Source organism: Pistacia vera, unplaced genomic scaffold (assembly GCF_008641045.1).
Source record: "Pistacia vera cultivar Batoury unplaced genomic scaffold, PisVer_v2 Contig435, whole genome shotgun sequence".
NCBI lineage: Eukaryota > Viridiplantae > Streptophyta > Magnoliopsida > Sapindales > Anacardiaceae > Pistacia > Pistacia vera.
This window is the reverse complement of record NW_022196263.1, coordinates 389,164-406,585: the sequence shown is the minus strand read 5'-3', so window position 1 is coordinate 406,585 and position 17,422 is coordinate 389,164. Positions and strand designations below refer to the sequence as shown.

At 34.3% G+C, this 17,422-nt stretch overlaps 1 protein-coding gene across 1 annotated transcript; it reads right to left on the bottom strand.

The window, feature by feature from the left end:
* Window positions 1–777: 777 nt before the first annotated feature.
* On the bottom strand, window positions 778–2,905 carry LOC116143951 (protein PIN-LIKES 2). The gene is made up of 2 exons (XM_031429397.1): window positions 2,684–2,905; window positions 778–2,248 (listed from the first exon to the last, which is right to left on the bottom strand). The coding sequence occupies exon 2, from the start codon at window positions 2,229–2,231 to the stop codon at window positions 906–908; it is 1,326 nt and encodes a 441-aa protein (XP_031285257.1). The 5' UTR covers window positions 2,232–2,248; window positions 2,684–2,905; the 3' UTR covers window positions 778–905.
* Window positions 2,906–17,422: the final 14,517 nt, after the last annotated feature.

The window sequence follows — 17,422 nt, the reverse complement described above, 5'->3', positions numbered from 1 at the left end:
AAGACCATTCAAATTATGGGTAAGGTGGTAGACAAGAGTTACAAGTAAAGTAAGAATTTTAGTTTGAAAAGAATTTTTTTATTTTTTTATTTTTTTAAATTTGACTCAGTAAAATTAGTCCATGATTTACTTGTGCTTTGGACTTGTGGGGGCTGCCTTGACCAATAATAAATTTCATTTAATTTGTTAAACAATTTTATGGAAATTAATAATTCAACTTAAATTCTGATTTTATTTTTATTTTTTCATCACAAGTTATTCAAGGTCAAGGTCCATTAATCTAACTTTGATTTATTTTCGAGCAAATTATGAAGGATAAGGATTTGATTCAAAGTAAGTTGCAGGTTTTAGGGCCCATTACATAAAGCGAAGGAAGGCCCAAAATCGGAAAGCAAAACACTTTGGAAGGCCTAATATTTCACCTTAAAATGATGATTAATAATCCGAGAAAGTCTTAAGTGAGACGATAGACATTCGATATCAAAAAGCATAGGCACATACGGTTTGATATCAGCGTATGAATGACATGATATACTTTTATCGTTTAAAGCTTTTTTTTTTTTTTTTCCTCGATAGTAAAAGCAATGTTAATAAAGGCCACATAAAACTTGCCAAATTAGCAAAAAATTGTTTATAATTCTCTTTGAATTCTCCACAACTTTCCTTTACTTTCTCTCTTTTTCTTGGTAGCCAAGCACCTAAGAACTCAAAGACTAAGAACGTCAATGCCACAAAATAAGCATCATTTACTTTCAATCATCAAAACACAGTACAACATACTAGAAAACATGTTTATCTCATTCAAGAGAGAGAATTCAATGGACATGTAGAAAGCAAGAATATGAAGGCATTTACATGTTAAGCAATTGCTAATCAACACGAAACATCGAGATGCGGGGCGAACCTCAAACATACTTGACCAGTTTGAAGTAGACGATAAGGTACACGGAAAGGGAAAAAAGGGCGAAGATATGCTGCCAGAAGAGAACTGCCGAAGCCTCCTTAACAGCATAACCCCTCAAGCTTGCAATTGCTCCCAATAAAATGGCGCTTGGTGTTGTGTACTGCAACAAAAGCACAAATCTGTACATCGCATCACCCTCGACTAAAATATTCAATTTATCGGTTAATGCAACGATCCCGATTCCTATCAAAGGAAGCACCAAAAGCCTTGCTACTACTATACCAATTGTAGTTCGACGCCCAAGTTTAGATTCATTTGGTCCCTCTGCAAGCATACCCCCAAGAATAAGCATCACAGAAGGCACCATTGCACCACCTAAAATTTCTAAAGTGTCGGTGATGAAAGATAATGGAGCATCATATCCAAAGAAAAAAACTTTTAGCCGAGGGACAGTCCCGATAATGATAGCCAAGAGAGAAGCTATTGTTGGAGGTTGAAGTATGTGTTGGATTGGAGTTCGTTCAGCAACAATTCTGAACCTCCTGACAACTCTGGGTTCGGCCAAACACCTAATGGACCGGGGACTGCTAACACTAGTGGCTTCCTCTGTGATATCAACGTCTGGAAAATTGGTCTGAGAAAGAGTTGAGAGGTTGGTGAAAATCCTAGCAATTGAGGGCTTCTTGGAATGTTCAGTTGCTTTGTCCTCGATGCCTGGCCATTCAGCTTCTACAAGAAGAGGCCTACTTAAATCATTAACAGGTGGTTGTTCCTCAATGACATCGCCTTCCTCCTCAACAACCTCGTAATACTCCAATGGAGGCTCCATCATGTGATAAACAAGCGTGTATACAAGAATCACAGAAACCCATTGGGCAAACGAAACATACGCCACCCCTTTAGAATGGCAACCATGTCCAAAAGGACTATCCTTCGTATGACAAACAGATCCAACAATCGCCAAAGACAGATTACCACTATTTCCAAAGGCAGTCATGATGATTGTAAACCTATTGAACTCTGGAGGTGGCCGGCATATAATCACCACCAAGCACCCAAGAAAGAAACCAAAGATCGTACTTACTAAAACATTAACAGGGATAAACCACCAAGAAAAAATGTTCTCCAGACTAATGCTTTCACCCAATTCAGTAAATATCAAACAGGGCAAAAATAGGGCGAAAACCAGCTTGCTTAAGAGCTTAAATGTTGCTCTCGGGACCATTTTGGTTTTTGGATTTGCAAGAATCAATCCAATAACTGTTAGGGACAGAAGTTTCAACAAAGGAACTATAGCGCTAAGCGCATCTTCACCACTAGACTCCATACTGTTTTGATAAAATCCTGCGAGATAATCAAACGTCTCTCCTTCAATTTTAATCACTTTAAAGATCAAGAACAAAAATCTCCTAATAAAAATACACAATTCATCAAACAAATATACAAACCACAATCAAATACATTCAAAATCTCATCTAAAGCTAAAAAATTTCAAGCTTTTCCAAGAAGGGTTCCAATTTATAACACCAAATCAATGCAATTAAAACAAGGGTTTCATAAATCATTCACAGAAAATATCAATATCCCACAAATAAAAATCAAAACTTTAACCTAATATCATAAAAGGCAACCTGGGTTCCGCATATTATCAATAAATGAAACAAATTCAGCAAAAATCGAAATGAAATTCAACAAAAGTGCAACAAAAGAATATGGGTTTCATAGCTGAAGATAAGCTGAACAAAACTGAAAAAAAAAAAAAAAACGCAGAGAACTTACAGAAGAGATGATAAGATGAAATTAATCAGAGATTCAGGAGAAAGCTTTCATACTAATGGTGCCACCATGTAAATTTTCATCCAATTGCAAGGCGAAGATCTTAACCCACACAAATAATTGAACCAGAAATATTAGCAATATTAAAAATTAGAAAATAAAAATACACACTTTATCAAGTGATAAGAGTAAATATTTTTTTTTTTGGTTTTGTTTTTGTTTTCTGCTTTTTTGTTGTCAAGAATAGATTCCAAATTCTAATTTCGGGCCAATTAATATCCTTTTGTTATAAAAGAACTTTTTTATATGATTTTTCTAGTTTAAAATATATTAAATTAAAAGTTATTTTGTGTAAATTAAGTTATTACTCAATTTACATTATTAAACAATTTTTCACCTAATAAAAGCATCATTTTTATATGAATTACAAATTACATAGGTCTATAATTTGTATATAAAATTTATATGTCGAATATTTATAAACTATATATTATATAATGGACTAGAAAATATTGTTATTTAATACAGAGTGGTTGGCATAATTTGTAAAATATGATTCATGGCATGTGCATAGATTAATCGGTTTTGTTTGTCTCAAATTGTTAAATATTTTGGCATGACGTTCATAAAGAATCAAAAATAGCATTTACGCATTGAGAAATTCGTTGACATTGGGACCCGTTTTAAATTGGATCTTTTGACCCGATAAGATTGGGTAAGAATGTGTGGTACATGGTCAATGGGTCGTAAGTTGTTGTCACTCATAGGCCATAAATATATACAAATATATAAGTCGAAGCCGCCGAACGCATTCTCTCACCCAAATTTGCCTCAAAGACAATTTTATACCCAACAAGCTTGAAAATGGTAAATATCCATTTTTTGCAAGACTGTTATCAATAAAAAAATAATATAGTTATCAAAAGTAGTACACCAAATAATATGACATAATCTTGATTATCGATTAATTATTACTTAATATTAATCGATGATTAGGATTATATTACGTCATATAGTGTATAAATTCGGTGTGTTATTTTCGATGATTATAGCATTACTCTTATTAATGAATTCTATTTGAATAAAATAATATAAATTAAAAAAATCTAAAATATAAAATATGAAAACCTGATCTTTTTTTTTTCTTCCTAGTTATTTTTTTTTCTCCTTTCTATATATTTTATGAATAATGTTATATTGTTATGCTTATAATTGAGTCATATAATCAGACAAAATTTTTACAAAATTCATGTAAAATAACTACTTTGTCTTGTGTTTTTTGTTTAGTTGTATGCTTGATTATATGACTCAGTTGTAAGTATAGGATTACTCATATTTTATCTCCATTCTCTTCTCTTTCTTTTTTATGTTTCTTCACGTCCTCCTCTCTTTTTTCATCCCTCTCTTTTCCTTCCATCTCTTTATTTTTCTCTTTCTTCTTCTATCTTGGATTTGGTTAAATAAAAAAAAAAAAAATTTGGGATCAAAGTCATAACAAAACATCACAATTGTTAGGAACAAATTCGACGATTGCGATCTGTTTGGTTAGTGGTTACCATTTAGAGCACCAGATCGCATCGTGGCGGATTTGTTGCTCTAGATCCGGCACAACCTGGGGTGTCTGCCATAATATGGGCTAGATTGGCGGTTCAAGGTCAAATCGTGGCAGATCTGGTGAGATCACAAAACAACTGCATTCTTTTGCCACGATTTGGCCGATTCCAATAGTTAGTTAATTTTCTTCTTTACTTCCTCTTCACCTGCAATTGTGATTTATCTTTTTTTTTATTTTTTTTTGTTGTGGTATGGAGATAAAGAAAAAACCCTGATTTTTTTGGGTCATACCAATGGCAATTCTCACTTTGAGACAAATATCAAACCAAGAGAGGGACAAATTGGTAATTTTAAATGTTACAAATTTTTATAAATCTCAATGGTAACTTCAATATTTCAAAATAAAAGGAACAAATGGGTAAGTTACATCTCATAAATATTTGATGGCATATTAGTAATTTAATTTACAGAGAATGGGTATATAAGTAATTGACTTTGCTGACATAACATAAATTAATAAAATAATATAATAAGTCAAACAATTAAGGTATTTTCATCTTTACGGTTAATGTAAACGTCAGATAACATAATTCACTAACAAACCCTCACAAAAAGTGGGTAATTGTCATTTTTAAACTTTTTGGGTAGTGCATTGTCTTGAGGCAAACTTTGGGTGGGAGGATGTTCTTTGGCCCATACATATACTTGCATATTTTTCTAATTATTATATATAAATTTAAAGACTTCTTCCCACCAAAATAATGACTTAATAACACTTTTCCATTTGGCCAATACATATACTGTACTTACATATTTTTCTAATTATAATATATAGATTTAAAGACTTCTTCTCACCCAAATAATGACTTAATGACACTTTCCCACCTACAGACTTTTAAAATATTATTTTATTACTCAAATTTATATTTCGGTTGCGAACAGAGAGCAAACTCGGTCTAGGCCATTGGGGTTTTTGAAGAGAGAAGGCCGATGAGTGTTTTGGTAGTGAAGCGTTGAATTTTAGTGGTTGGGATTGATCGGAATTTGACTTGAGAGGAGTGGTTGCGCAAACCCTAATTGCTCAATTGATAATGATTAATGGGGTCGATGGGAGTAGTGTTTGAGGGGTTTTGGTGAGCAATAATTGGGGAAGAAAATGGTGGTGGTGTGGGGTCGCAATGATGATAAATTGAAAATAAAATATAAATTTGGGTAGTAAAGTGATAGTTTAAAAGTCCGTAAATAAGAAAACGTCATTAAGTCATTATTTGGATGGGAAAAAGTTGTTTACTCTTATTGTATATACAAATATATATAGTTACGCTAAACATAAGGATAATTTTATCCCCTTGTTTTAGAAACTGTTAACTAGAAGTCTTTGTAAATTTCTTTGTACCTCTAACATTTTTGTATTTTTTAATAGATTGGTTTGTATTTCCTCTACAATAATATTTTTCATACAAAGAAATCTTACAAATTTTTTTATACAAAGTGACGTGGTAGAAAATGAATGGAAGAGTGAATACAAAAAGTCAAACTCATCATATTCATTATCCACTCCTTCATTCAATTTTTGCCACATCACTTTATATAGAATTATTTGTAAGATTAATTTGTACGTGTAATATTACTGTTTCCTCTAAGCTCTCCACAAGGACCACAACTAGTCCAAAGACACGAAATCTCTCAATGGAATTTGCAATTCATTTGGTGGTAGCTATAACATGGCACTCAATTTCACAATTACAATCAGGAACATTAAATTGAACATTTCCTGAATTTCTTGATAAGGATTCGTTTAAGCTTTTCCTTTATGGTCATCACCCTTGGCGTCAACTAATTATTCCAATTCATAGATATAAAACTGAGGATTCATTTGCTTGACTTTCCAAATCATTCGGGAACAAACAAGAAGTATCCTCTTTTCTGTGACTCGTCCACTCTCTCATAAAACGCTTTCCTGATCTTCTAAAGCTCTGTAACTTCACACTGGAATCCATGGCTAGATATATTGTTGTTTGGATGAACCAATCAACAGATTTCAAAACTTCGTATCTTCTCCAAACCATGTATCCTATCGTATCTCAGACTCAGAGTATATATCTGAGTCTTCTTCTCTTCCCATTTGTTTAGAATCTGATAGAAAAAAATATTATGATAATATATCTCCATGCTACTTTGAAATTTCAGTTCATGAGAATGGACAATAGAGCTAATGAGAGTAGACGTAGTTGCCGTGTTTGTGGTAAACCAAATGCTGGAATTTAATAATAAAATTGGCAGCAAAACAGCAGCAACAAACCAGTGAAAAAACAGTAACGAAACAGCAGAATAACAGCAGGAAAATAGCAAGAGAACCGCAGGAAAAACAACAGAGAGACAGCAACGAAACAGCAAAAGAACAGTAGTGAAACAGCAGGAAAATAGTAAGAAGATAGCAGGAAAACAACAGTAAGAATAGCAGAGAGACAGCAACAAAACAGCAATAATACAACAGTAAAACAGCAACAAATACAGCAGCGAAATAGCAGCAAGGCAGCAGCGTCAAGGTTTGAACTGTTATATGTTAAAAGCAGTTGAATATTTTAATTGCTTTTTGGACTGTTATGTATTAAAAGCAATTAAATTGTTCCAAGTTATTGCAATTCAAATCATTCTTGCGCAATTATGGTTTTAAAAGCAATTGATTGACTTTGGTTAGAGCAAGACTGAGTTAAGGGAAAACCGGTAGATTTTCAAGTATAAAAAATGGTGGTTTTCTCATTTGAAGAACACAATTTTTCACTTGAAAAATCCTTGTTTCCTATGTGTTTTTTAACTTTTCAGCTCTCCTTCACCACTGTTACTTTTCCTTATATTTTTCTAAATCTCTCTTAGAGAGTGCACTCTAAAAAGAGATTTGTCATTGTATCCTGGAGGTCAGTTCGCTGTTAAACCTTTTTGCACCACGAAGATTCTTTCAGTATAGGCGGAATTCTGATCTTAAGGACAGTGCTTATGCACGCCTTGACGCTGCTACATCGTTGTTGTTTTGCTGCTGTTTCACTGCTGTATCGTTATATTTTGCTGCTGTTTTCCTACTATTCTTGCTGCTATTTTTCTGCTATCTTATTGTTGTTCTTTTGCTGTCTTGTTGCTGTTCTTCCATTGTTTTACTGCTGTTGTTTTGTTGTGCAAAAATAATGTCCTTAAGATCAAAATTCCGCCCCTACTGGAAGAATCTTCATGGTGCAAAAAGGCTAAACAGCGAATTGACCTCCAGGATGCAATGACGTATCTCCTTTTATAGTGCACACTCTAATAGAGATTTAGAACAGTATAAGATAAAATAGAAGTGGTGAAGGAGAGCTGGAAGTTATAAAAATGTAGAGGCAAAATGAATTATCTCAAGTAGGAAAATTGTATCTGCCTAAAGGAGAATAAAACACCCCCTTTTAGACTTGCCTCTTACATGTAACAGCCATTTTTTTAATTATTAAGATTGAAACTGCCCAACCTTTATAAAAGCCATTTTTAATTAAAAAAAATGAAACTGCCCAACCATGATTTGAATTGTAAAGTAATCGAAGCAATTGCAATTGCATTCAAGTCATAACAGTCCAAAATTTTAATTACATTCAAATCATAATAGTCCAAAATTTAATTAAAAAATTGTTATTTTGAAATATCATATAGCCCAGCTATGATAACACAAAGGTCTAGACAGAAGTGGAGAATAAGCAAATTACGGCTGAGCGTCCATTTCGGGCGGTCCTGACTATGGCCGTATTGGTTAATAAAGCTCTTTTCCTAGTTAGGGTTCCGATAACAATCAAGCTTACGCCTCCAGTGGCTTTGCTCTTGTATAGTATGAAGAAATAGAATCAACAAAAAATATCAATCTTGTATAGTATGAAATTGTTCTATTTCTTTTTCAGTTCTTAGATTGACATTTTCTTGTATCATAGAATGAACGATAAATATAAAAACTTATACAACTGTCTTTAAAATTAAATAGAATAGTATTAAACTGTATTTATATGAATGAATCTTTTAAAGACGTTATATAATATGATTTGTTATTATAGAGAATACTACCATAATTTAAAATATCTATAGTTCTATACGGTAAGATTTTAATACAGAGGTATAAAACATTTTTTTCTTTGTACTGCCTCTCCTCACTTTCCGTTATCCATTTTTTATTCTAAATATAAAAATAAAAGAGAGAAAATTACTTTCCCCTTAAATAGTTTCCAAAAGTCAAAGTTTTGGCTAACCCCTTTTGTCATCCAAGCTCTCTTAAAATATAGATGAGCAAATTAGTCTTTTCATTGTCAACTATATATATCCGAACGAAACTTCCATTCCATAACAAACATGACATACATATAAGATTACATCATACATATGATAGCCATAAGATATATATATCCGAACGAAACTTCCATTCCATAACAAACATGACATACATATAAGATTACATCATACATATGATAGCCATAAGCTAGAAACAAACCAAACAAATCTAAACAGGTAGTAACATGGCTTATCCTGAAGAAAAATTCTTAAAATACTCGTTGGGCAAGGAGTCAACTAATTCGTAGGGAGAATCCGATGTTGTTAACCCAACAAGCTCATACGCTAACAAATTAGCCTTTCTTCTGGTCCATTGAAATGCAATGAGGAGCAATGTAGGCTAGATTGTGAATATATCTCACAATTCCATCAATCTCCCAAAAAACATTTTAGTTCTTGCATGCCTTAATAAAATCTAAACAGTCTGTTTCCAGTAGGACCTTACTCAAACCTAAATTGCAAGCCAAAGAAATAACTTCCCTAAAAGCTAATGCCTCTGCTACTAGAGGTCTTATTGCAAAAAAAAATTGATGCTTGCCCAGTTAACAACATACCCTTGTTGTCTCTTACTACAACAATGATGCTAGACGCACAAAAAAATCTACTTAGATTTCTACACAAAGTGATGTGGCAAAAGATGATCAGAAGAGTAAATACAAAAAGTCAAACTTATCATATTCACTGCTCCATAAATTTTTTTTCACATCACTTTGTATAGAAATCTTTGTGAAATTATTTTGTACGTGTAGTATTACTCTTTAAAATTATATAATCTTAATTTATAGGGTGCGTTTGGATAGGGGCCTATAAGATAACGGGAGTAATCTTCATTTATTTCACAAAATTCTAGTGTTTGGTTTGCAAGTAATAAAATATTACAAGAATCTTTTATTGCAAATAGTATTTACTGTTGGTAATGTTGGGGGTAATCCGATACCTTTCCCCCTAGGATTAAAACATCAACAGGTAATCTTATTTTTTTTAAACCTATTTTGCCCTTAATTAAATATCATTCGAACACAATTGCTCTCAAATATCTACCAAATAACAATTACCCAGCCTCCTTACATTTGAGAAATTGGCTAAAACACCTCAGCTATAAAAAAGTTTAAAAGTTAACAAAATACCCCCAGTTGCCCAAGACCACTGTCGGCTGCCGGTGTCAGTCGCCTCAGTGGTGCACGATCGACGAGATCTGACCAGTCATGCGCTAGTAAGGCATTTTCCGACCATGGATCTATGAAATGGCTAGATTTGGTGTTTCTATGGCCATTTCACTGCCAAATATGTGGTTGTGAAACAACCATAGATCTAGCTATGAAATGACTATGAATTTGTGATCCATGGCGAAAATGGCTTTGCCCGCGCACAGTCGACCATGCATGGCCAATCGTGCGCCATTTCGTAAATTGTCGACGACAGCCGACAATGGTGTCTGGCTGGCTGCAATGGCTTGGGGTGGGTAGGGGTGATTTTGCTACAAATTAAAATTTTATATGACTTGAGTGTTTTAGCAATGTTTCAAATGTAGGGGGTTAAAAGGATGATTCAAAATATAATAATAAAAATAATATTATATTAATGTTTAAAAAAGAGGGCAATTTAGTAATCTATATTATATACCCAACCACTTATTCTCCCAACTAAACATATTATTTACCAATTTATTCGAACTAACCAAACACATTTTCTAAACATTCCTAGTAACCTTCAAAGTGATCTATTTTTCCGTTAATATAATATCTCTTATAATAAAACATTAGATGACCCAAACGCTCCCATAGATATATCAAATTAGAGAAAATTTACTTAATTTAAGATGGATAGTCTAAACCGCCATTATTTATGATAAATATTACTTGTATTAAATAATCTTGAACACAAAGTAAAATATTTTGATTTTTGATCTTATATATTACATAATTTTTTTATAAACTTTAAAATTTATTCTTTGACAAAAACTTTATGATTTCTGAATCATAAAACTCGGTTGTGTTTGTTTTAATATTTCTACTTTATCATATTCTTATCCTACCCAAAATACATATTTGTTTTTCTATTATGAAAATCTAATTTTATTATATTTAACTTTTTTAAACCTCATAGGTTTGTTAATTAACTAAACACTCCCAACAAAAAAAAAAAGTTATAAATTGACAAAAACACCCTTACCCACCCATATTTTATGATTTTAGCCACTACCGTTGGAAGGTGGCTGAAATCTGGCTTAATGATGCACTACTGGCAAGATTTGACAAGTAGTGTGCCGATCTAGCCTTTTCCAACCAAATCCACAGTGGATTTGGTCGAAAAATGTCAGATCTACGGTCAAAGATCTAGTTGTTAACGGCCATATATTTGACCACATCTGGTCATCAATGACGACAACTAGATCTGATTGTTTTTTGTCAGATCTATCATAGATTTGGCTGAAAAAAACCATATTGGCGCACGGTCGGCCAGATCTAGCCAGTCGTGCCCCATTATAGCAGATTTCGACCACCTTCCAATGGTGGTGGTCGGAATCTGGCAAATGTGGGTGGATAGGGGTGTTTTTATTAATTTATAAACTTTTATTATAAGGGGTGTTTAACTAAATTAACATAAAACAAACAAAGATTATCTACAATAATTCTCTAAATCGGGTCAAATTCCCGGTCCAACTCCTAAACCGAAGCCACTAAGCCCTCGTTTCTTTACCCTTCATTTTAAAAACCCTAACCTCCATTTCATCACTCACTCTTTCACGACTCTCCATCTCTGTAAACGCAAAACCCAGATGCCTCTCTAACCCATCTCTCATTCACCTTTTCTCAACTTCCCAAAACGACAACAATGAAAACAACAACAACAACGGCTTCTCCTCTTCTCAACAATCTTCACTCAACTCGTATTTCAGTGATGTCAAAGCAAGCCGCAAGAAACAGTCCCAGCTACAACAGAAGCAAAACGCTACCGGTTCGCCATTCTCTGGAGCAGTTGCCTCCAAATCAGGTTTGCTCGAAGAGATCAGAAAGGAAATTTTAGAAAGAGACCCAAACAGCGATTCAAACGTGAGGGCGAGGCTCTTATTTGACGCAGTTGGGGAGGCAGTTAGAGACAATTTAAGAAAACTGGGAGCATTTGAAAACAACAACAACAACAACAACGACTCCTCTTTCCAACAATCTTCACTCAACTCTTATTTTAGTGATGTCAAAGGAAGCCGCAAGAAACCGTCCCAACTACAACAGCAGCAAAACCCTATCNTTACCAATTTATTCGAACTAACCAAACACATTTTCTAAACATTCCTAGTAACCTTCAAAGTGATCTATTTTTCCGTTAATATAATATCTCTTATAATAAAACATTAGATGACCCAAACGCTCCCATAGATATATCAAATTAGAGAAAATTTACTTAATTTAAGATGGATAGTCTAAACCGCCATTATTTATGATAAATATTACTTGTATTAAATAATCTTGAACACAAAGTAAAATATTTTGATTTTTGATCTTATATATTACATAATTTTTTTATAAACTTTAAAATTTATTCTTTGACAAAAACTTTATGATTTCTGAATCATAAAACTCGGTTGTGTTTGTTTTAATATTTCTACTTTATCATATTCTTATCCTACCCAAAATACATATTTGTTTTTCTATTATGAAAATCTAATTTTATTATATTTAACTTTTTTAAACCTCATAGGTTTGTTAATTAACTAAACACTCCCAACAAAAAAAAAAAGTTATAAATTGACAAAAACACCCTTACCCACCCATATTTTATGATTTTAGCCACTACCGTTGGAAGGTGGCTGAAATCTGGCTTAATGATGCACTACTGGCAAGATTTGACAAGTAGTGTGCCGATCTAGCCTTTTCCAACCAAATCCACAGTGGATTTGGTCGAAAAATGTCAGATCTACGGTCAAAGATCTAGTTGTTAACGGCCATATATTTGACCACATCTGGTCATCAATGACGACAACTAGATCTGATTGTTTTTTGTCAGATCTATCATAGATTTGGCTGAAAAAAACCATATTGGCGCACGGTCGGCCAGATCTAGCCAGTCGTGCCCCATTATAGCAGATTTCGACCACCTTCCAATGGTGGTGGTCGGAATCTGGCAAATGTGGGTGGATAGGGGTGTTTTTATTAATTTATAAACTTTTATTATAAGGGGTGTTTAACTAAATTAACATAAAACAAACAAAGATTATCTACAATAATTCTCTAAATCGGGTCAAATTCCCGGTCCAACTCCTAAACCGAAGCCACTAAGCCCTCGTTTCTTTACCCTTCATTTTAAAAACCCTAACCTCCATTTCATCACTCACTCTTTCACGACTCTCCATCTCTGTAAACGCAAAACCCAGATGCCTCTCTAACCCATCTCTCATTCACCTTTTCTCAACTTCCCAAAACGACAACAATGAAAACAACAACAACAACGGCTTCTCCTCTTCTCAACAATCTTCACTCAACTCGTATTTCAGTGATGTCAAAGCAAGCCGCAAGAAACAGTCCCAGCTACAACAGAAGCAAAACGCTACCGGTTCGCCATTCTCTGGAGCAGTTGCCTCCAAATCAGGTTTGCTCGAAGAGATCAGAAAGGAAATTTTCGAAAGAGACCCAAACAGCGATTCAAACGTGAGGGCGAGGCTCTTATTTGACGCAGTTGGGGAGGCAGTTAGAGACAATTTAAGAAAACTGGGAGCATTTGAAAACAACAACAACAACAACAACGACTCCTCTTTCCAACAATCTTCACTCAACTCTTATTTTAGTGATGTCAAAGGAAGCCGCAAGAAACCGTCCCAACTACAACAGCAGCAAAACCCTATCGGTTTGCCGTCCTCTAGAGCAGCTCCCTCCAAATCAGCTTCGCTCGAAGAGATCAGAAAGAATCCCGTCGAGTTCCGGCAACGTTCCGTCGTGCCACCACCCCTAGGACTGGACCTTTCGTCCGTGTTTCGAGAAATTTTTGAAAGAGACGCAAAGTCGCAAACAGCGATTCAAAACCTAGCGGGAAGCTCTCTTTTGAGGCAGTTAGAAAGGATTCAAGAAAAATGAGATCATTCAAAGACAACAACAACAACGACTCCTCTTTCCAACAATCTTCACTCAACTCTTATTTCAGTGATGTCAAAGCAAGCTGCAAGAAACAGTCCCAGCTACAACAGAAGCAAAACGCTATCGGTTCGCCGTTCTCTAGAGCAGCTGCCTCCAAATCAGGTTTGCTCGAAGAGATCAAAAAGGAAATTTCCGAAAGAGACCCAAACAGCGATTCAAACGTGAGGGCGAGGCTCTTATTTGACGCAGTTGGGGAGGCAGTTAAAGAGAGTTTAAGAAAACTGGGAGCATTTGAAAACAACAACAACAGCTCCTCTTTCCAACAATCTTCACTCAACTCTTATTTTAGTGATGTCAAAGGAAGCCGCAAGAAACCGTCCCAACTACAACAGAAGCAAAACCCTACTGGTTTGCCGTCCTCTAGAGCAGCTCCCTCCAATTCAGCTTCGCTCGAAGAGATCAGAAAGAATCCAGCCGAGTTCCGGCAAGGTTCCGCCGTGCCACCACCCCTAGGACTGGACCTTTCGTCAGTGTTTCGAGAAATTTCCGAAAGAGACGCAAACAGCGATTCAAAACCTCGCGGAAAGCTCTCTTTTGAGGCAATTATAGAGTTTAAGAAAAATGAGATCAAATAGTAGTAGTGATAGTAGTGTTGATGGCAATGTGGCTGCTGATCTGTTGTCGTTGTCAGCGTTCAAGAATAGCTTGAAACTGAAGTAACTTCAGCGTTCAAGAATAGCTTGAAACTGAAGTAACTTCAGCGTTCAAGAATAGCATCCTCCCTGTACTGAAAGATTAATGAGACTGAGGGAGATGGAAGAGAAGGAGAGGAGTATCGGATTGCTGGTGTTTCGTTCGGAGATTTAAGGGAGAGCTTGGTTAAACTCAAGATTTCTTGCGAGGAGAAAGCCAAGAAAGTATAGAGTGAGTTTGCTTCATCATTAAATTTCTTTTATTGGAATTAATTTTTATGCGAATTCAGTTTTCCCTCTAATGATTTCTGTATGTTATTGCATTTCAGGCCAAGGACTTGATATATTAGGTCAGTTAAATCAGACACCAAAATTTATGATGCATCCTCCAAAGGAACATTTAGTTGAGAAGGCGCGAGTGCTTTTCTTCTCATTTTTTGTTATGATATTATAGAATTTGTTTAGTAATTTTATATATGGTTTTAGAATATGTTTGATGCAGTATTTCCATCCAGATAACATGTCTTTGGCTGAAAAAATGAAAATTGAGCTTTCAAAATTTAGAAGAATTTAAGATGTCAAAATCAGATTGTGGATCTGCTCGAGTACAGGGGAAAGGGGTTACATTTGCTTTTTTCTTAAACTTTGACATTCTTGTTGAACTAAATATCTTTAATCCTTCGTTGCATGATACATGTTATAACCTTTGTTTTTGACTTATGCCCAAGATTTTGGAGATCAACTTAAACAAAAGTCGTGAATAATGATTAAGAACAATAGGATAATTTCTAGTGTTTGAGNATGATATCCCTATTCCTTATTCTAACTGCCTTAATATACTAGTGAACTTTACCCATATTCCTGCCACGTACTCTACTGCCACATATTTTTCCTCTAACTGAATCCTACTGGCATAACAACTTTTAGAGACCACCTTTACTGATGATTCACACGTCTCACACCCTTCGGCCCTTGTATTGATAAACTTTATTGATAGGGGGCCTATCAGTTAAACTCAAGATTTCTAGCGAGGAGAAGGCCAAGAAAGTATAGACTGAGTTTGCTTCATCATTAAATTTCTTTTATTGGAATTCATTTTTATTGCATTTCAGGCCAAGGACTTGATATATTAGTTCAGTTAAATCGGACACCAAAATTTATGATGCATCCTCCAAAGGAACATTTAGTTGAGAAGGCGAGAGTGGTTTTCTTCACATTTTTTGTTGCTGATATTATAGAATTTGTTTAGTAATTTTATATATGGTTTTAGAATATGTTTGATGCAGTATTTCCATCCAGATAACATGTCTTTGGCTGAAAAAATGAAAATTGAGCTTTCAAAAGTTAAAAGAATTTAAGATGTCAAAATCAGATTGTGGATCTGCTCGAGTATAGGGGAAAGGGGTTACGTTTGCTTTTTTCTTAAACTTTGACATTCTTGTTGAACTAAATATCTTAAATCCTTAGTTGCATGATACATGTTATAACCTTTATTTTTGACTTATGCCCAAGATTTTGGAGATCAACTTAAACAAAAGTCGTGAATAATGATTAAGAACAATAGGATAATTTCTAGTGTTTGAGAGCACTTATTAAAGATACAAACGTGTTATAGATTTGAGGAGTAGATGATTGTCTGATTGAGGTTTGTAACTGCTTGAGAGATGACAGCATATCTCCCTTGTAGGATGTGTAGTAAAGATATTAGCTTGGAAGAACAGCCCAATGGAACAGGATGACTAAGCAGATATTGGACAAATGCAAAAAATGCCTTTAATGGTTTTATTTTTGAATAAAGGGTTTTGTAGATTATTTTAGCAATTTTTATGACATTAGATTTATGTGCCATCTTGAGAAAGCTTTGGGTAAAGTAGTTAGAAATACTATGTTTTCAAATGTGATACTGATTGACTCAGTTTTGAGCTTCAAAATTTGCATTGGATTGAAACTTTATTTCTTATTTGATGAAAAGGTTTTGAGAGATGAAGAAGAACTAGTAATGACATTTATTGAACTAAAAAGAGAATATGTGCACAGCAGGCTTTATGAGTATCAAGCAGATATAGTGACCTGATGAATTATGTGTAATATATGATCCAGTAGGAACAATTAGGAGATTAGCAATTCAGAATCAAGTTTTTTCTTTATTTGTGCATGTTTGTGAATTAGGTTAGTTTGAGAGGACAATTAGAAGTCTAGATAATGTGTTATGCATTTCAGCAAGTTGGTAGTTGACTACAAAATCTGGAAAACTGGTGGTTATGTTCAGGTGGCCGACCATGTACTGGTTTCCAACAGAATTTCATATTGTTCTTTATGTTGTTACCTCTTGAGTGATAGAGAACAAATATCAGTCAAATTTGTTGTAGCTTGCATTTCTTCTGAAATATGGGTGGTTATAACTCTGTTGGGTGATTAGAACTGGAAATTGCAAACTTTTGTTGACACATTCCGTTTTTGTTGGTGTTTTTTTTTTCCTTGTTGTGGGTTTTTGACGCCTGATTGCTAATTGCTTTGTAGTGGCAATTCATTTGAATCCAGTGATTTAGAAAGTTAATGAGTTGCAATAGCATATATTTATACACAAATGGCCTGAACTTAGGAAGGAAAGAAAAACCTTGTATCTTCCTTGGTACAATTAGTTCTAAAATTTTATTGATAGATTTTTAATGTCAGGAAATTTCTATTTAATGTGTATATATATATGTGTGTGGGGAATAACAATTTCTGAATAACTTAGTCACCCTGAGGTAGGTAGCTGAGTGTAAGTTTTGAGAACTTGTGTTGTACATGATATAATCTTTAAGAAATTATAAAATGAGAAATTGTGATTTACATGCAATTTAAGTGTCCTGGTGCATTTTATTTTTGCCTTGTAAATATGCTCTGTTTGGGTTACCAAAGGTGAATGTTGAATGGACCTTAACAAGAACTTTGATAGAGATAACACCAGTTTGCTCGACTCGCATTTTATAATGGTAGAAAATAATACATATATGTGATTTTCATTTTTATTTCTTTGTTTCTTTCAGATGATAACTTGACATGTTCTTTGGTTGTAAATCACTGTTGCTACGATTAAACATCTT